The sequence below is a fragment of the Fringilla coelebs genome, assembly GCF_963513975.1.
Source record: "Fringilla coelebs genome assembly, chromosome: 1".
In the NCBI taxonomy this organism is placed as follows: Eukaryota; Metazoa; Chordata; class Aves; order Passeriformes; family Fringillidae; genus Fringilla; species Fringilla coelebs.
In genome coordinates, this window is record NC_140028.1 from 67,850,407 (window position 1) to 67,871,570 (window position 21,164).

Here is a 21,164-nt window from a genome sequence, read left to right on the forward strand (position 1 = left end):
CAGAAATGGTGAACTGAAACTACCCCTAACCCATCCCATTTATGTCCCTTGAGTCATGCAGTTGTTTGCCCCATGGAAGCTGACAACACTAGGTAGGGATCCTTCTCCTTCTTCCAGCTCTGTGCAGCACAGGGAGGTCCTGGCTGCTGTTCCTCTCAGTGCAGAGGTCAACTTCTTGGCAATTCCTTTTCTCTACACTTAAGTGTTTGTTTTAATTCCTTTTTTAAGCTGGGGTTTTTCAACTTCCAATTCAACAGGTCACTCAAATCAAATGCTGGGTAGTCTTTCAATAAATGCTGAAAGTTCTCCAGTAGCTGCCTGATACCTGATCCTGGAAATCAGAGATGCCATTATCCAATGTTATTCAGGGCCTTCACCCTCTGTGACAGCAGGCATCTAAAATTATCTCGATGGTTGTGCTACATTAAATGCAACAGACATACAAAACTACTGTGGGATACGTAGTATTCTTAAATTTGCGAATTTACAGGGAATTAGCAAACTATTTAGATCTGTATTCCCAAAAGAAGATGCCTCACATGGAAATCTCCCAAAGTAAAACATGGCTTCTCAAGTATCTGGGCTCCCTGTTTCCATAATTTTCAGTTTGATTGTTTATAAAGTGCAAACATAGTCCAGAAATTTTATGCACTTTTTTTTATTTGTGGGTTTTGTTTTGTTTTTTAGAAGAAGCATTCCACCAATAGTATTCCTCTAATGTTACAAATACACATTTTTGACCTTATCTCCATCTCAGCTCTGATTTCTGTCTGGGATTGATACATTCTGTTCCAGAAACATTCATCATTAAAAATGAAAGCCTGATTTACTTTGGCCCTCAGTTTAGTTTCAGCACAGTCTCCATAGAAGATTAGCTGTGACTGTTGAGCAGCACATTAACATTACTTTTTAAGGGTATGTTTTATGCAAAGAGTGAGATGCTTATTCTAATTTGGACACAGTGGTACTGACAGAAACACAGGCAGCGTGTTTTGCAGGGGGACCATGGTAGGTATGTCCCCTTTGCATTAAAATTGTCTGTCTTTTTTCTGTCCCCTGGGGGGCAGGGAGTCACTCTAGAAAGCAATTCTTCTGAAGAGAACCACTGTTCACTTTTTGTCATGAGTAAGAAGCAGAAAGAAGAATAGGAAATACAATCTTGTATTCTAATTCTTTTTCTTTCTTTCTTTCTTTCTTTCTTTCTTTCTTTCTTTCTTTCTTTCTTTCTTTCTTTCTTTCTTTCTTTCTTTCTTTCTTTCTTTCTTTCTTTCTTATCTATCTATCTATCTATCTATCTATCTATCTATCTATCTATCTATCATCTGTCTAATCTAATGCATCATTCTGTACATTCAGCTAATAAATAAAGGGCAGAGGAGAGTAAATGAAGCTAAACAATACAAAAAGGCAGTCAGGGCAAGGTAAAATAGCAGAGAACACACATTACAAAGACTGTGTTGCAAACTAAAGTCTATTTATAGTATTTGTATCAAGGTAGCTTTTTACAGGGTAAAGGCCCAGCTGCTGGCATTCCAGCCCATTTAATCTACCTAGGAGTGATTTGCTGTGGACTCACTTTAAGGGCACTTCTTTGCTTGGCTTTGCCCATCTCCAGTACCTGGGCATTTCCATTTCTCTCCCTCCTGCTCCACATGGAGAACACTCACTCCTGGAACCACTGTCCTACACCCAAAGCTACTCCAGTGCACAGGAGGAATAGTTCACCACTCCCATCATAGTCCCATGTCTGAAGAGGCATTTGCCTCTAGCAAATACTGACAACAGAAGTAAAAGCAGGAAAATAGATAAACCAGCCTTATGTTTCACAAGGGAATCTGCCCTCACCCTGGTGTGTATATTCTGTCTTGTATTTACATCTTTATTTCACCATTATAAAAACCACTGAGAAATAGCAATAAATTAGGAATTTTTAACATGTAATATTATCAAAAAGCAGTGGAAGAATATTGGTATACTGAATACCACTTGCAGACACAAGATGTTAATTTGAAGGAGAAAAGGCCATTTGATTCTTCTGCCATTCAATATTGGCTGTTGCAGGACAGTTTGAGATCTCTCTCTTTCTCTTCCTCCTGCCCTCACATTTTTCCTTTAGGCTAGCATTTCTGTGCAGTGGATGTGCTGTTTCAAAATATTATGCCTATTACATAGCAATTTTGGAATTGAAACTCTTAAGTATCATGAAAAGCAGAGCTTCATAAATCTGGGTGACAGATGCTTATATTACCTACTATTATTAAAAATCATTTAAAAGCTCAGACTTGTATCTATAATTGCATTTCTTCCCTATTTTGCTTGCTTGTTATTTTTAGAGTGCCTGAAATGAGTGCCATCATTGGCTAAAGACAGATATAAGGTTACAGAGACAAGGCAATTTTCCCTGTGAAACTGTGGCAAAAACTTTTTTTTTTCCTTGCCCCTCTCCTCCAGACAACATTCACCAAGATTTAAACTGACAGTGCCCAGTCCACTTCAGCTATTAAGGAACGTATAAATACAAAGATATCCGTGGTAAAAGGCTGAAAGAAAGACTGGAAATGTTCCCCATTGTGCTCCTGAGCCCTACTCCATGTGAGTAGTTGTTGAAGCTGATGCGAGTTCTCCATGTAAAGAGCCAGCAGACTCTCCATGCAACAAGCCAGCACCTTCTGCCTTCCAAGTCTGCAGGGGGGACAAGGTTTAAGAGATACAGGCTTTCTCCTTAAGAACTGGGCTGGTTCTGGCTTATTCCTTTCCTGCTTTTGTTAGAATCCCTCCTCATCTGCCTAGAAGCCCTGCACTATGAGGTGATAAAAATGGGACCCTGAGCAAACTTTCAAAAGGACAGTGAGGTGAATTTCAAATAACTGCACAATACTTTTAGGTAACCAAAAGCAGAAAGCAATGTTAGGTCACCAAAAGCAGAAAGTAAAATTCCATATGACTACTGCATATTATAATCACTTTCTACGAAGGATTTCTTTCCAATGTCAAGATCTCCACTTTCTTCTATCAGTATTTTGTAACTAGTGAATCCCTGTCAATGCATTACTGATCCATCTCCCCTTTCCAAGCCTTCAAATATAAAACACTAAGAAAATCAAGAACAGATACAAACCACAGCCAAAACAAAACTACAATAAAATTCCACGTTTTCATAATTCTTCACACATAAATATCTTCCATCCTGCTGACTTGGAAACTTGTTCTGAGGTAGATATAACTTTGAAGTTGTCAGAGGAAGCCGTGACAAATAGTCTGATGCAACTTCAATTCAGTTTTACCGTATACTGCAGTTCAAATAAAAGGTAAATGAGGCCATATTACTGGGCTATGCTCAAAGAGATTTAGCTAAGTTCTGAAATACCTATGTGGCCACATTAATAATTCCCCTTAAGAATATTCCTGTAAGGGCAGTTTTAAAGACTGTTGGTTTTTACTCATGCAGGCTTTTTGCTTTCAAGCTAATAGGACTGTTCTGTAATTATAAATTAGTGATAGGCAAAATATACTCTCTTTTTTAAGATCTGAAAGATATCTTTTGGTGTAACACTAACTGTCAGATGGCATTTAATTCCTGTCAAATCTCAACAGCATCTTGCGCTTAACAAGAGGTCTTCCTCCAATACTGCTTTTGTTCTGGGAAAGGCCTTGATGCCTCCTTCCCTCCGTTTTCAGGCCATTGTCCCTGGTTCTGCCCCTTGCTAACTCACTCACAAGCCTGAGACTTTTTGTGGTTTGAAAAGGTCCCATTTCTCTGCTTCCTGAACCCAGCTGCCAGTGACCAGAACTCCTTTCCCTCTTGCTTTTTCTGCAGGCAGGATATAGACAAACTTTTTGTCCTGCCACAGCAGTTATTCTGGACAGATAATACATAAACACTGCATTATATGGTAGGAAAACATTTGGAAAACAGTAACTCCTTTACATCTCAGTCTTGCTTAAACTAGAAAAAAGTGCCAAAGCTATGTGAAGGAATGAAAATTATAATTTACAAAATGCTTTGGTTAATGCTGTCTTTTGGCTCCATTAGAACACATCAGGAACACCAAGAAGCAATTGCAGAAAGTGATTTAACTTCTCTAGTGATAGCTTTGTAAATTTGTATGACTGTATTATACCCTTTCTATAAAATCAGAGCCTCTTCCTTAACCTGAGACTACACCAAAAGAAAAAAAAATCTTTTGATAATAATGCAAGTTTAACATTTTCTCTAGATGAGGCAGATTTCCAAATGTAAAGAGGATATTGCCAGGAAAGATCTACAAATGATTGTGAGTCAATGACTTAAATACAATCTCAATTGATGTCAGTCCCAATACATATATATGTATTTATACATTTATATTGACCCATGCTGCCTGAGCCATAAAACTGTAATCAGCTTTGGCCTTTTCATGCCAAAGGCAGGGGTAGCTTCATATGCAATGAAACACTTGCATTTAATCGAGACTCCAGATCTGGATTTTGAGACAGCTGGAAACTTTTATTAAGTACTGGCACTTCTTAAAACTATTTGGATTGAGTCAAACTACATCAGCTTAAAAAAAAAAAGATAGAAAAAATAGAAAAAGGGGATTTTAAAACCTATTATGCTGAGAAAACTAATCTTATTTTAATTTATTCTATGAGTATGCAATCTTACAGTCAAAAAGTTTGCAGAGTAACATCTACTGTGGACATAAATTTGTCCATCCTTTCAGAATCCCAAAGTAGTCTGTTACCATAAAATTGGCTGGTCTGAAGTTAAGAAGAAAATGCACATGAAATACATGTATATGTGCATATCTATATCTATATCTATATCTATATCTATCTATATATCTACACAGGCATAAAAAAAACCATCAAGGCTCAAGACTACTAGAATATTTAAAGATGGAGAAAAAATCCATTAAAATTTGGCTGCAATCACTTAAATAGCTACAATGATTCATCATCTTAATTATGTTCTCAATAAGGACTATAATTTCTAGGTTTTTTTTCTTTTTCATATTCTTGGCTGGTCAGATACACACGGCTCCTGATGTCTTCTAGATATCCTGGACACTGTGCAGCACACAGAGAAGCTTTTTTTGGATAATTAATTTCAGTTTGTTCTTGTTCTATGTCCTAATTTTATGAAGCAGAAATTATACACAATCAAGGACTTGCAAGTTTTGTCTTCTTATAGAGGAGAGATCATTACTTACAGCACAAGGAGCTCTAAAATTAAAAATAGAGTAACAACACTTCATATGCCACATGCAGTGAAAGAAAGTTTTAAAAATCCATGCTATGGGAGATACCATTTGCCACTTACATCTGTTATCATTTTCCCTCTGGTCTTGTTTCTTTCCCTGTGGTTAGCTCGTTTCTGTTTTTGCTGCAGAACTCGTTCCCTGGTGGTGCGGTACTCCAGAGCAAACTCACTAATAATCTTGCAGAACTTATTGATGTTGACTTCACGTATCGCGTAGGGAGGATGGCCCATAAATAACAAAAATGAGTGAAACCTGGAAAAAAAATGACTTATAAATGTAAAGGGAAAAAAAAAAATCCTTATTGATGGTCTCTTGGAAATAAACAACAACCCTATATTTCACTGAATCCATTTATTACTTTACTAGCTCCCATCATTTCCATTGTGCTACAGAATTTTCATGGATGCTTTGCATAACATTGGTATGTTTTATAATTAAAACCATGAAAGTCTAGCCTATGATAACTTCATCCTAGTCTACTTTCCCAGGCTGATGCAGGAGATAAAATATTTATGGAACTCCATCACTTTATATGACTAATTTGGCACGTGAATGACCCATTTAGTTTCTGTTATAGAAAAAAATATTTATTAAGTTTCAATTCTGTTTATTTGTATTAAGCAACTTCAAAGAGGCTGTTAGGACTTTGGGCAAAGTCTAGACAAGAAGAATGCAGATTTACAGGCTAGCAAACACAAGAGGGAAATAATTTCTGGTTTGCAAAACTGACCATAAAATTATATTATCTAGCAAGTACATTAGTTTGGGATACTCTCAATTCACAGTTTTACTGCTTCTGTAGCATTCTGAGCTTTTGCACTATTTGCAGTTTTTACTATTGCTTCTATATTGCATGATTTACAGCAGGACACTGAATGTGTAAAACTGTATGGGAATTCCTTTTAACTGCATCTACGTCCCTGAGGACAAAAAGTCTTCCCAATCCCAATCTAATAGAAAGATGCAAGTAAATGAAAACATTTTTAAGAACTATCATAGCAGTTGCAGGATATCAGAGGAGAAAGTTGGTATTTTTTTCAATTGCACAATGCAAGTGATAAACACAACAGGAAACTAATTAATTTATTTCCCTTCCATTGCAATTGGGATTTCTGCTTACTTGTGGCATAAACCCTAAATAATTATAAAAATCAAAGAAGAACTGAATCAACTTCTCAAGCGTATACCCACAAATTTGGGATCATTTGGAATCCAGTTCTTAATTTTGACCACAGCAATTTGGAAATTATCCAGAAGTTTGAAAACCTCTCACAATTTCATTAAACCCAACTGAAAATCCTAAGAAGAGGAATCTTAAATCTGCCTTCAGCTGTATAAGCATAAAACACATAGTCGAAGATCTTGCAAATAGGAGTGGTTCTGCCTACAAAAGAACTTATTGTACAAGACTGATTTCAGCTTCTGCATATGATGAATTTGTCAATAAAACTTCATTTTCTTTGCCACAGCCTGTTCTTGTTTATCAGACAGTAAGCCAAGCCTCTTTAAAAAAACCCCCAGGGATAAACAGAAAATCTATCAACTTAACTATAAAGCTGCTAGGTTTTGGGGACTAGGAGGCAAAAGACACAGTTATTGCACCTTGGGAATAAATGATTGCTTGTATGATCGCCTTTTTTTAGTCAAAAATACAGAAATTTCTGGAGTGGGAATGTTTCTTCAATGGAGACTTTAAAAAATATGTGCCACATACAACCCAGCAACATTCCCGGCAGAAATGGGCATTAAACACTTACAAAACACATATTTATGGTGTCATGACTTATAATTTTATCAAGTAATTTACTATCAAGGTATTGCTGTCACCAATATAATTCTCTACCTGTTAATTATTCTTCTATGAACAATCTTCAGGATTATGATTCTTTCTGCACAGTCTTTAAGGAACTCAGACATTTTTTGTTTTAGACTTGGCTTCATTTCATGCTTTGCTATAGCCTTAAGGTGATCCCATGATGCTTTGCACCGTCTTTCCATCTGACACAAGTTTTCCTGGAGTTGTTCAAAGTCAACCTGAAAAAAGAGAAAGGAAAAGAAAAGGTAACACTTGAAGTGAAACCACTGTGGCTGTATACTTGGATATTGGAGCAACGCAATCTGTGTGTATGAAAGAGTCAAGGTAGTGGCAGCATGACATCAGTTCACATTATTAATTATTAGTAAAACAATAAAAAATAGCTTTCTCTATCACACTATGTCTAGGCATGTAATGTTAGTAAGGAAAACTGAAAACAAAGAAATGCCCATACACATATATTTGGTTTTATTCTTGGAGGCCTAACACCTAAAGAAGGGACAAAAAAAAAAAAATTGTGATGTGTTTTTTCCCTAACTAATAACTTCATGTTTGCACCAAGCAACTGCATGACTCAGTTCTTTCTGAGGTAATACACAACTTTCTCTTTTTTAAATCCTTTTCTCTACTACTCAAAGCTTTTTATACCCTGTTTACTGCTCACTGTTGTACCCCGCCAAGCATTCTCCATTTTAGGAAGTACTTGGACCTATTCCCTAGTCATGCACTGACTTGTTAATAGATGATCTAGTTCTAATCACAAAATTCATGGGCCAGAATTTTTTAAAGCTCTATTGAAAGTATGTGTTATTTAGTGATCTCAGCACTAACTTTCATCCCTTGATATACAATACGAATTTACTGGCTTGTAATGAGATCATATAACGACTCTGAAAGTCTCTCAACACAGTTAAAATAAATGATTGCACCTTACAGTAACATTCATCAGGATAGAGGCCAACACATTCCACAGAAGGTGAGGGAGAGCTTCTCCTTTATTCATCAACCAAAAAAGGTGTTCAAAATCACGATACTCTTACAGGAGACACAGGACGTGTTGCTAACAACTCAACAAAGTGCATCAGCAACCCAGCCACAGCACTCAACAGATGAGAAAAATAAAACTGCCCATGTTCTGGAATTCTGAAGAAAGGAAAAAATGATTTTATAATACCACTCCACAGTTCAGATGAACTCAATCTATAAAGTACAGACTTAGCTCTCAGACTCTAAACACATCAGTGCATGGGATGTTACAGTCTCATACTCCAGTTAATTCCCTAATGCTAAATGAAAACCAGCGTCAGGGGTAGGTTTTATTTCATTCTTAGCTGTGTGCAGCATCCACTGCTGAGACCTATACTGAGAATAGCCATAAGAAATGCATTATTATTAAAAAGCTCCTGGTATTGATTTGATTTGTTTATGCTGTGATTTATAAAGTGATGAATTTTTCCTCTTCCCAAGGAAATAGAAACATCCTTTGATCCACTCTGCTATTCAGAAAAGCCCTGCAGGCGGAGCAGCTGTGGGGTATTTGCTTTCCTTATATCCATATCAATGCATATGTTAGGGAAAAAAAAAAAAGTCCTTTCCAGGTCAGTATTTTCACTGTTGATGATAAACACATTGCTGCTCTCCACAGATGGTGTATCTAAAACACACATGGAGAAAAATACTAGCATTCCTGTTAAGGGAAAAAAAAAAATACAAGGTTTAGGTCTTCTGAGTAAGAATTATCCAACCTGGCTGAGGAAGCATCTCAGCGTCTGTGGCTGAGAAATTTAAACTCATGACATTTTATGGCAGAATGAGTTTTAATCTATCAAAAAGCTCTGAGCTTCAGGCCTGTAGGGGTTCAAGAAATGTCTTTGGAGAACAACAAATCTGGGGAGAATGTGGTGAATTCTTGGCCCCCTGAAATCTACCAACAGTCAGTACATTCACAGGACTGGGAAGTTCCAGCAGGGATAGGGGCTGGCAGGTTGGGCTAAGGGACACACAAGTTTTTTGAGCACATACAAAAATTCAGTCCTCTGTGGAAGTCCTAAGGAGACTGCAGTAAGAAGAACACCACCTGAACTCTCCTGGAATAAGCCTCTGTGCAGCACAGGTGTGCTCGAGCAGGAGCAGTAGGAGTAAAGTAGGAACTCCAATTCAGGATAATGTACCTGTGTATTCCCCAAAGGCAAACTATACAGTGCCTGAAAGAGTGTGCCAAACCTTCATGGAATCTCTGTCTGCCAGCTCTCTCATGTTTGGTCACTTGCTTGTGGACAGAAAGGAATATACTTGCAGAAAAACATCCTCATGTGAAATATTCAAGTTCCGTTTTTTCTTGAATTCAATCAGGTACCCCACCTGATACTTGTTTCACCAGTGCCAATTTTGTGTGTAGACACATAATCCACTACACTTCAGTCTGAGGTTCTGCTTAGGATATTATACACAAATGTAACAGTAAGAGTGATGAGAAATCCCAACTACAAGAGATCCCCAATCATGTGTTCATATGATAAGGAGAACAAAAACTTGTGTGGAGTAATGATGCCAATTATTCAATCTATTATGCATAAAGAAAACATAAAAAGACATTTGTATGACCATACTACCTCTTTACCAGTTCACACCGCATTGCTAAGGGACCATGGATTGCACCTTCTGATTTATGTGCTTATTTCCAACACTTTACAAAAGGAATTAATGATGTATAATAGTACAGAAATATGAATCCTCTTTTTTGTTCCTTCTTTCTTGAAATGAAAGATGCACCAATTCTTGCCTGCAGGTGGATGGTCAATGTGGGACTAAGAAGGAACTCAGGTGAGTTGTGGCTCCAGAATAGCTCAGCATAAGAGCTATCCTGGAGCCACAAACTCAGACAAGAATTGCTGTAGCATTATTTTATAACTATGCTCCACTGGATAAAAGGAAGCAGTAATCTGAAACAGTCAGTACAGCTTTCTTGCTGGACAGTAGCGTACAGATATTGTATCTGGTACAGATATTGTACCTGGCCCAAGGATTTGGAGGAAGGTGGAAGCATACATTCTTCCACCTCAGCACATATATGTGCAAAAGACATGCAGCTTGCTGACTGAATAGGCACCTTCTGCTAAAATTTTTAAAATTAATGCATTTTCTTTACTGCAGGAAAAAGAATGAGTGGTCTTAGGCTGTTAGGCAAAATAGGAAAGTCCTTTCTTTCAAACACTATGAAATGTTTATTTTAATTTGTAAACTAATTTAGAAAGAGCAACTTTCTAAATGGTTCTGGGACATATTTGATTTGTCCCTCATTTCTCCAGCCAGGTTCCTCTCCATTCACAATCACACCAGCTAAAAAATATTCAGAACTATTGGTATTTGTGAAATCTCTTGCTAGGCCCACTGTTCAGTCTTCTGAGAAGTGCCTTAATAGACACTGTTTGATCAGAGGGGAGCAACTAGAGACAGTATATGCAAACAGAATGTAAAGGCCAGTTTATGCGACAAAAGCCCCTCAGAGTAAGCCTCAGCAAACCACTGACCTAAACTCACTAATGGGCAACTTTAGAATTAAAATCTATTTTTCAATTTAACACAACACCACATTTTGCACAAATGACTCAGAACAAAGAATAAAACCTTCCAACCACATGCCAGAAACAGCAGCACTCACTTTAATCACTTTATATCATTATTTACTGCTTGCTACCATAGAAGCAGATGACTTTGCTATAAACAACAAAAATAAAAAGAATTCTACCAAGTTTCTCATTCCACTGGGCTTAGAATTCATTACCTCGTGACAGACCTACAAACAAACACACCAGAACACACCAGAACAAACAGTTTCTGTTCTCACTGTTTTGCACCTGACTCAAAAACTGCCACCACCATCAAATGGCTCAGCATTTATTTCTCTGCTCATTCTGGTTCACTGAACATTGGTCCTTACAAGGCCTATTTTTTTCAACTTTAACTCCATCCAATATCACATGCCATGTATAAAAGTTTAAAACTTTCTCATTCATGAAATACTACAGCATGCTCCAATCATTCAGGCAGGACATGGATCAAGGAGCCTTTCAGGGTTGGGGTGCTTTTCCTCTGTGTGGCCGTGAATACTCATGGCAGTACAGGAATTGCACACTTTAATATTTGTTGGGAGAGAGAGGAATGGCTGCTTTGGGAATTAGATGAAGTAGTTCAAACCTGAAATGCCTTCCACTATATATTCCCCAGGGCACCATATACAACTCCAGGTATGCACTGCCATTCACTGCAAACAACTGCAGCCACTGTGAGATAAGAGGTCATTTTTCTTCAGCTTTCCCTTAGCTGGAATGTGCTTTACAAACACGTTTCCTCTTCCAGCTAAATCTCCTCTAGTCTTTGGGCTAAGCTCCCCCACTACAAATACAAAACCATCCTAAAGTCAAAGATGCTGCACCTAAATACACTCACGTTTCCTGCCTCCTGTGTTAACATTCAGCTCTTCAACAAGGTCAAAAATGTCACAAGTGGATTGAAGCAAAAAACCCCAAAACAAGTGAATGAATGGAAACCGATGAAGCATTTATTTTCAAAATCACTGTATCTAAGGTTTTGTTCTGAAGGCCAGTGAACAACTTATTACATAGCCTCAGCATGCTTGTATAAGATTTCTATTGTTTGACAATCTATTGTTTATTGGTATAACTTGTTTCTTTTAGTGGTGAACATATAAAATCCAGTTATTTTCTAAGGAAGACCTGGATGTCTGCATTTTTTTCTTAGTCACAAGGTGTATTTAAGAGAAGATTAATGCTTTCACAATGACATGCTATCTTAAATGCACAATAAAATGACAACTATTTTATTGTACCTCATAGAAAGATATACATAACCACACACAAGCTTTCTCTTTTCAAAGTTCAAGATAGTTTCTGCAGCAGACCACAGTCTAGTCTGAGCTGTTTATAATTTAGGGTCAGGCCGTTCATTCTCACATTATTACAGGGATGCATTCTGGCAGGGAACATGAAATCTTCCTCTTTTCCTGAGTTGGTTCAGTGCCAAAGGAAATTCTGAGAATTGCTCCTTGCAAACACACTGTCATCTGAGAGCAGCGACCTTCTGTGGCGTATGTTCAAAACTCTGTAAAACTCTGTCTCCTCTAATATTTCCAGACTGGTTTCCTTCACCAAGTGTCACAAGAATTATCTCAGGACCCTTGTTAGTCTGACTTGCACACTATGGGCATGCATTTTAAGCAAGATAGATGCCAGGTCTCTCAAGCAAGCAATATATAAAGAAGGTTCTGCTCACACATTTCTAATTCTAGTGTAAGAAGTGGCATCCTGTGAAAATAATTTTGGAAATGAGAGAACCTGAATCAACCCACTAATGCAAAATTACAGGACAGAGCTGGAAGAGGTGCTTACTGAGGTATGACCAGAGGAGTGCCCAATTGTACACACATCTCTACTGCATTATACTTCTTTAAACAACATCCTAACTACATGGGATCTTTTTGCAGATGCTGTATGGCAGTGCCTACAATCTGGGACAAAGGAGAGCCATAACACACAGTAGGTCCCTTCAGATAGTGTTATGTCACCTGCAACAACTCCTGCAGTCATATCACCTGGACTGTTACTGAAACCCCACAGTGCCATCAGGCACATGTGCTAAACTTCATCTGCTCTCTTTGAGACACAACCTCAAAGTCTCATTTGCCATGGAAACTCCTTCCCCCTTGCCCCAGTGTGCTCTGCAGCCAACAGGATCTGCCTTTCCTTGCTCTGCTTTCACCTCTGCTCCTGCTAGCCCATGCCACAATCTGAGGCAGTTGCTGGCATCACAAGGAATGACTGCAAGAAACCTTGCATTCCTGGACTTTTATTTTCCTGTGGAAAATAATTTGACTTTTGGCTTTTTTTTTTTTTTTTTAGTAATGTAAGGAAAACATTCTTGAATGATAACTGCGCACAAACACTTTCTGTCAAGCAAGACATGAGAAACCCCACTGAAAGAATGCAGGAGGCAACATGATTTTCCCTACCTTTTTTAAATTATTTTTTTTAATCCTTTCTCTGCTTTCTACTGCATCAGGCAGAAGCTACAGCATGTCAAATATCACTACTGTTCCAGCCAGCTCCTGCCTCTTTATGCCTCCCTGCTAAGGTTCTCAGAGGGCAGGCTGCTGCAGGCTTCCTTCTCCCCTGTGTATGCCTTAGGCTCATCCTAAGTTCTTTCCCATCAGCAATCCTTGCCCCCTCCTGTGTTGCTAACAATTCTTATTTCTTACTTTTAAAAGCTGCCTGCTTCTCCAATGCTTAGTAACTGTGAGTGTCCTGTGCCCAAGTGTCTTGCTGTAGGGGTAAAAAATCAGACAGAACTTTGACATCTTGTAAGTCAATTAAAATCAGGGGAAGAAAATTACAATTATAGTTTATCTATAGAGCTGGTCAGTTTTCAGGTGCACAGGGGAAATATTTATGGGTTAGAGAGAGAAGATGAACATTGTTAATAAGGACACATGTTTTATTCACTAACAGAGAAGATATTGGGGTTGAGGCAACCACATCTTAAGGAAATTTCCAGGAACAACACTCAATCCTAACTGCAGAAATCTGAGGGTCTGCTTCAGTATTTCGCACATCAGTTTTGGTACAACTTCAGTGAAAAAAAACACTTAAAATATCAAGAAAATAAAAAGGGCAAGTGATTTTAATCATGTGATACTAAATAATCAGTGCTGTACACGACTTTAAAAATGCTTTTATTTATCTAGAATTGTATTTTTTCTCTAATTTTTCCACTTGCATCAGGTTTTATTGGTGCCCTTTAAGACTTCAGTCCTTCAGTAAAAAGCCACGAGTTTTGCAATACTATTTTGTTTCCGGTCATCCTAGCTCCTTTTTGGTGGGGTAGCCTGTTTTCTTTATGTTTTTGGGTTTTTTTCATGAACTAATGCTCAGGAAATTCTTATATGATGCACATTTCAGGGGAAGGGGCATCTCTATCTACAGGATGGAAATTATTTAGCCTTTGTGGCTTCTGAAAGATGTTTGTAGGCAAAACAGAGCTCAAAATACGGCCTAATGCACAGTGATATATTAGTTCTCCTTTCCTGTCAGCTTTCCTAAACCAAGATTTCGCCTTGTCTGTGAACATTCCCTTGAAGAGGGCAGCTTGGATGGCTTCCACATCCTAACTCTCTGATTTGTGGCAGCTATGATCAAGTGGGAATAGAGCTTGTTACGGTAATCCATCAGTGGTTTAACACATGCAGGAACATCCCAAGGAGGGAGACCTTGGGCGACACGGGGAAGGTTAAGGCTATAATTTCTCTTAATGTGATTTTGTCTGGCCTTTTTGGATTTTCATCCGCTTTGGGCAGGGCCACTGGATCAGCAAACCACAGACTGAAAGACTGTGCTCAAGTTTGCACGCTCTTAGACCTAATTTTTTTTTTAAGTGACAGCAGTAAGTTAAGCTTTCTTCCACTTTCTATCACTGAAAAACAGAAGAACCAATTGGGAGAATACCATACATGGGGGTGAGAATTTTTGGAAAACAAAGGCTCTTCTCTTTTGTGATAATTTTTCATCTTAGTGATTAACTTGATCCCAATGTAAGAAAAAAGGGAAATAACTTCTCAGCAAAGAGAAGAGGCAGGAAATGAGAAACCAATATACTTAAATGTTAAAAAAGTAAGAATCACTCAAATTAAAAACAAAAACATAATAGAAAGTTAAAACCTTCCAAACATGAGAAACCAAACTCACTGAAGGCAATAAACCAGAGCCTAAACATAGGCTGTACAAGAGGAAAACTAGGAGAAAAAAGATGGAATCTAAAGAGAAAATATCTAAGGATATAAAGCAAAAGCCACAAATTCCTTTATGGTTCCAAAAAAAAAAAAAAAAGAAAACAAAAAAGAAAATATGTAGGAGGTCCTGGATCAGTGGGGAGGAAAGAAACTGAGGAAGACAAAAAATTAGAGAAGGGAAAAAGATTACTTCTTTTCATCCAGCTTCACCACAGAGGATGTTGGGGAAAAACCTACTCTGGTGCTCCTTTCCTTTTTCTGTATTATATTTTTAAGAGAAGTGAACTAATAGCAAGGTTTGAAACCTTACTAGCAGAAATACATGTTGGAGAGAGATGATATTTTACAAAGTAAACAAGTAGAATACAGTAATTATGACACCAATTAAAATAATGAAATTAAGCCACTGGCTTAAAATGAACATGAATATGTATGAAACTATACTTGGTAACTTCAAGAATAAAAGGATAGTAGAAGCTTTGCCTATCCCTAGAAAAGCATCAAAGTTGGTGCAGAGGCCCAGGTTTTGTTACTGTATCTGGTAACTTCGCTGAAAGGATGAGTGACAGGAAACTTAATACATAAAAATAACCACAATATTCTGAATGTTTATAAAATAGGAAATAGATAAGACTAAGTAAGAAAATTAAATTTCAAAATCTTTTCAAGGGACTCATGGGAGGCCACCTATGAATTGTGAGGTTAAGAGAGCAAAAGAAAAGAAGGAATACACGTTGATTCTCATTTGTTGACAGGGAAGTACATCCAGAGGGTAAAATCTACAGGTGGCAGGAAATTATTCAGATTAGTACTGAATGAAGATTATTTGGGGTTTGAGAGATAAGCAGTAAATCTCCTTCAGCAGATCATGGTCATTGCTGTAGACTGCAATGAAGTGCACAGTGCACGGCAGCACCCGACTCCATTGAGAGTTTGGAATGCTCTGTCAGCTCAGGAGACTGCCTGGCTGTCCTTGGGAACTGCCCTGGGACAGTGGGTGTCCAAAGGGTACCAGCAGTCAAAGAACACAGAGAAAACCTCAGAACATCTAAAAAAAGGTAGCAGAATGGACAAACACAGTAAGATTTGACACTGATAAAGAGAGGCTGGAACACTGTACTTACTATTGTTTAATACATTCTAAAAGAGTAAGATGAAGGAAAAGTGTGGAAATGGTGTCATAAACAAAAGCTATAAAAGGATCATTTAAGACTTAGACAAGGATCTGAGCAGCCTACTTTAATCTGGTCTTCAACTGAAAAGGGTGATGGAGCATACGACCTTCAGAGATCCTTTCCAACCTAACTTATTCCATTAATTAGAAATAAAAAAAAAATTTTCTGCTCAGTATATTCAGACAGTAATTCCTGAAACCAGCAAATTGAACCATAGAAAAAAATAGATTATGAATTCATTGCTGCAAGAACTGCACTAGGAGCCAAAATAAGATTTCATTTTTGCAGCTAAAGAAAAAGAACTGTACTATACAGATGTCCTGGATGTGGGGCCAGCCAGAGTTGTTTGCCCCCACACTCTCTAGCTCCTCTCCCAACATCCAAAAAGGTGGCCTTTGGAAAAGAAATTATTCCTCTATTTGATGCGCATAATGAGAATTATGGCTCATGAAATAACACTTTTCTAGGAAAAATCTTTCATTCCCTTAGAAATTTCTTGTGCTCTTCTGTTGAGCAGCTGGTATTAGCCACTGTCTGAATCAAGACACTGGACTAGAAGAACGCTATAATTATCTGCTGTAATTATTACCATTTCCATGAGACATGACTTCTAAAGAGAATTTTTATGTTTGCTATCTCTCATGTTTACTCCATTAATCAAGTAATGTACTATTTTTAAGGCTTATTAATGAAATCTCACACTCTGAGAGATTCAAGAGTGAGTTTACAGCGTTCCTATCATGCCTGCTCACAGCAGTCATAATCTTCTTACCATACTGAGCCATTGACCAGACCTATGCATTAATCCGGGAATTACCATTTTTTTGACAAGAGGTACTGCAACAAAATTCCTTTCTTTCTATTTATGTTCCCTAACTCCTAAGGAGATTTCCAGAGATCCTCTGGAGATGCTCAAAACCCACCTGGACTTTTCTTCTGCAACCTGCTTTAGGTGAACCTGTTTCAGCAGGGGGTTGGACTAAGTCATATGCTGAGGTCCTGTCCAACACCAGCAATTCTGTGATTCTGTGAGTTAAACCAAGTATTTCAAGGACACTTCAATTCTAGAGGCAAATTTTATTAGTAAAAAATCATTCCTTCCATTGGATTTAAAATACAATCAGGCATCTGCCTTATAAAAGAGATTCTCCCAAGTCATAGAATAAATCTATTTGAAGATACTGGTCAAATAAAGTTTTAACTTGAAAACAGTTGCTAATAGTTATATACATTAATAACGTACATAACATTAGCATGTCATAACCAATGGCTGCCTAAAGCGTGCACTGATGAGGGAACCTAGTGATAGACACAAATACAGTTCAGAAGAGGGAGTACCGGCATCTTTGAAACTCGGTGCAAATGACACAACGAACACACATTTATAAATAGTGCTGCAACCAGGGAGGGTGAAAAAATCAAAGAATAGAATAGAATAAAATCTTAAATATTTCACTTCAAAGAGGTGTTATAAAAATGTACATATACATGTATTTTCCTACTGGACATACCTTGGCTGACCTAGTGATGGCCCCGATCTCTGAATAAAGATCAGTGCTGTCTGGGAACTTTTCTACCACCATAGTGCAGACGTGGTGCAGGAGGGACTGTTTGTGCACTGTGTCCTTGACTTCTGGAACCTTCTCGAGGTAGCTCAACTCAAAAGCTTTGGCCTGCGATGGAAAAAAAAGACATTAAAAATAAAAAAACCATTAAAAATAAAGGCATTAAAAAAATGCTTACTCCTTCCCATGCAGATTAGTAGACAAAAATTATGACCAATAAGGGGCAGAGGGGAAAGAAGAAGAATCCTGCAGGAGAGGAAACTCATTGCTTTTATTAATTTTTAACTTGCTGAAGACTATGCCTAAAATCAGTCCACCTGCAGTGAAATGACCCACAACACTGTTCTCATACTTAGAATGCAAAGCATCAACACTACACTTAAGGGAGTTACACTAGAACAGTACTTAGCTCCACATTTCCTTCAGATTATGCTGAAAGAGGCAAGACACAACACAAAACACCCTAACACAGAATAAAAGCATGTCATATTCCTTAAATTACTTTTCTGGTACAAAATAAATAGTGGGTTGCAATTTTCACAATGGTTTTGACTTCTGTATTTTCAAAGGAAAAAGCTGCAGGGGAAATGCTGGGACATCAGGCTTACATTGGTTCCATTCAGAAAGTTCCCAATGGCTAGCAGAGTAGAAAGGATAAATCCCAAAGTTTTATTGTGCTCCAGTTGGTCCATTCCCTCCTTCAGGTCTAGCAGTGGTTCTGCAACTTCCTACCATAAGAACAGAAACAAGAAAGTGAAGGTTAGTTTTTAATTCTATGGTTTAGATTAATTACTGCAAAAAGTTCCTGAACTGGCGTCTTGCAGAGTGTAAACTGGCCATGTGTGCTGGCTTTCTTCCATGTTCCAGCTAATAAATCACATGCAAGGACAGCAAAAAAAGTACATAAAATATTTTCCTACTGTTGTTCTTTTATGTATTCAAATGCCTTACTCGTCCTGGGGACTATCCTGCAATTCCAAACACGAGAATGCTGCTGCATTTCAGTTAAATCCATGAACACACCCAAGACCCAACTTATAAAAAATCTTCTTAAAAGTATTTTTTCGAATCTTTGAACAACAAATTTAAAAAGTTAGAAGCCTTGCTGACTTAAAATTTGGCTTTCTTCAAATGATACCCATTTCTGTGTTTTAGATATGGTTTTGTGCTTATGAGAATTTAAAACTGAAAAAAAATCTGCAGTAAACATCAAGCTTTACAAATACTCTCATTACAATATTTTAATTTAATGCATCTTCCATCTTCACATGTTATCTGAGTATAGATGTGCGTACTGGTAAGGCTTGAAATCATAAATTCTCTTCCATTACCTCAGGAAGTGAACTGCACCAGAGAGTTCAAAGGAAGAGAGTGAGGGTAATTGAGTCGACAGAACTTATTTCTATGTCTCTGTGTGAGGCCCAGGGTTATTTATTTTGTATGCACACTAACAGTTCACATTGTTTCTATCTTCAAATGCCATTCTAAGCATCCGTGAGCAGCATTCTTTTCACAGAATCATAGAATGGTTTGTTTTGGAAAAGACCTAAGGATCATCTAGTTCCAACCCCTGTGCCATGGGCAGGGAGACTTTTTTTCCCAATTTCCCATATTGTTATACTCTTTATGAGCCAAGAAGCCAAAATTAAGCTGCTATTTTAGACCAAGAGGCGAAGTAATTGAGAATTTCACTTTCTTGGAGACAGACAATGGAGACAGACTTCAACAACTGTAGTGATATTTTACCATAAAAGATGAATGAAATATATTTCTGGTCGGTCCCTACAGAAAAATTTGTCTCTTGAAAAGAATATGGAAAATTCAAGACAAATTAAGAGATGAGATAGTGAGTTAAGTAGTTTATTACATCAGAGGAGAGGTGCTAAATAATCCAAGACTTTATCAAAGTGAATTTAAATTATACTGCTGTACAGTATTCTTTGAGTTGCTTTAAAGTCAGAGTTGATTTAGTTTGTTTTGTTGCAGTATGGAATGACTCAAACTGCTCTGAATCTGTGGTAAACATGGCCTTCTGAACTATTTCATTTAGATCAATTTTCAACTTGCCAAAAAAACATTGCTAAAAGACTAATTTAAAACATTCTCCAGGTGAATAAGAAGGTGGCATAAGAGGCTTCCAAACCAGGCCATACTGAGCCCTTCACTGAGCTATTTAGACAAGTTGTCTAATCTTAGACTTTTTTGCATATAGTACACATTTGTAATTACTCGTTATTTCTTATTTTATTGCAGGATTAAAAAACTATAAAAAAGTGTGCAAGATACTGAACAATCAGACAAATTTCTGATTTTTTTCAAATTTACCCACTCTTGCTTCCTATAAAACTCACCTAGATAGAGAAGGTAGAGCTACCTCATATCCTTGGATACCACATTTTTATTTTTCAGCTAAAAATTAGGTTTGAATGAAATTTGAAGATTGGTCCAAAATTTGTCTGAAAGGCATCTTATAATGCCTGATTCAATGTTTGATGGACATGCACAAATGAACTCAACTCATTGTACTTTTTTCATTTCTACACCTGCTTTTATTAATTTTTTGATCTTTTAAGTAGTCTGCAAAAAGGATATATTTTTCTGCAGTAATCTTAATTAAAAAAAAAAATCAAAGTTTCTATTCCTTTTTTAAGACCTTTACAGCCCCTTTGAGATAATAGAATTTGACAATATCTGCATCATAAGTAATTCCATATGAGGAATGAGTAGCAACACAGTGCAATTTTTTTAACCTTTTCTGTCTGTGCATTTAAACTGGATACCAAAAGAAAGGAGAGGGAAATTATTGTTCCACTAACGACCTTCGGTAAACATTTAACATTCATTCATTTTTCTTTCATTTTAAATTTTCTACAGAAAGCAAAGAGTGAATATTTATTCATCCAGTTCAGCTCCTCACAGGCTGAGGATGCTCCCTACAAATGTACCCCTACTTGCTTCAGTTAATTCAATCAAGCTAAGAAAGATGATTTCTTTATTATGCCTGAAAAGCTTTTAATGAACAGAAAGAATGTATCACTTAACTCGTTTCTTGCACAATTTATATTCTTTTCTTTCAGGTTGTCAGAGATGAAGTCAAAACCTACTGTGGCAGAACTCTGTTCTTGGCAGGTTAGCAGAAGAGTCTCATGTATGAGAACCCTGGTCTTACCAATAACGCAAGTATTTCTTGCTGTTGGTAACAGGGACCATGTAAAAATTCCAGCCTCATGGAAATAATAGCACTCATATATTACACAAAATGTATGTGTGACTTGGTAAATAATATGAGTGCATTCTGAAATGCTATGAGTTTTCCTTATTATAAAATAAGATTTAAAAAGAAAAGATCAAGCACATGCTGGAAAAAAAGGAAAGGCAAAGCTGTAGAGCTAAGTGATTTTGGGACCTATGTCTCATGAAGCATTTGCCCTTTTGCAGATAGATCTTCTGCAAAAACATAGTTTCAAAAATAGAAGAATGTTAGCAGCTCAAGGGTCTCTTTTATCATCATAATCATGAATGCAAATTACTTTATTTTTTAAAAACTGAATATCACAGTATCTT

At 37.3% G+C, this 21,164-nt stretch overlaps 1 protein-coding gene across 4 annotated transcripts in view; it reads right to left on the reverse strand.

Annotated features, from left to right (window-relative positions):
• Nucleotides 1–21,164, reverse strand: part of FHOD3 (formin homology 2 domain containing 3) — a 372,140-nt gene that overhangs the window by 24,873 nt on the left and 326,103 nt on the right. For all 4 annotated transcript variants that reach the window (XM_084215776.1, XM_084215777.1, XM_084215775.1 and 1 more), the window contains 4 exons: nt 18,209–18,328; nt 17,547–17,708; nt 7,087–7,277; nt 5,303–5,495 (listed from right to left, as the gene is read on the reverse strand). In XM_084215776.1, coding sequence (XP_084071902.1) covers nt 5,303–5,495; nt 7,087–7,277; nt 17,547–17,708; nt 18,209–18,328 — 666 coding nt within the window. The remainder of the gene's footprint in view (nt 1–5,302; nt 5,496–7,086; nt 7,278–17,546; nt 17,709–18,208; nt 18,329–21,164) is intronic.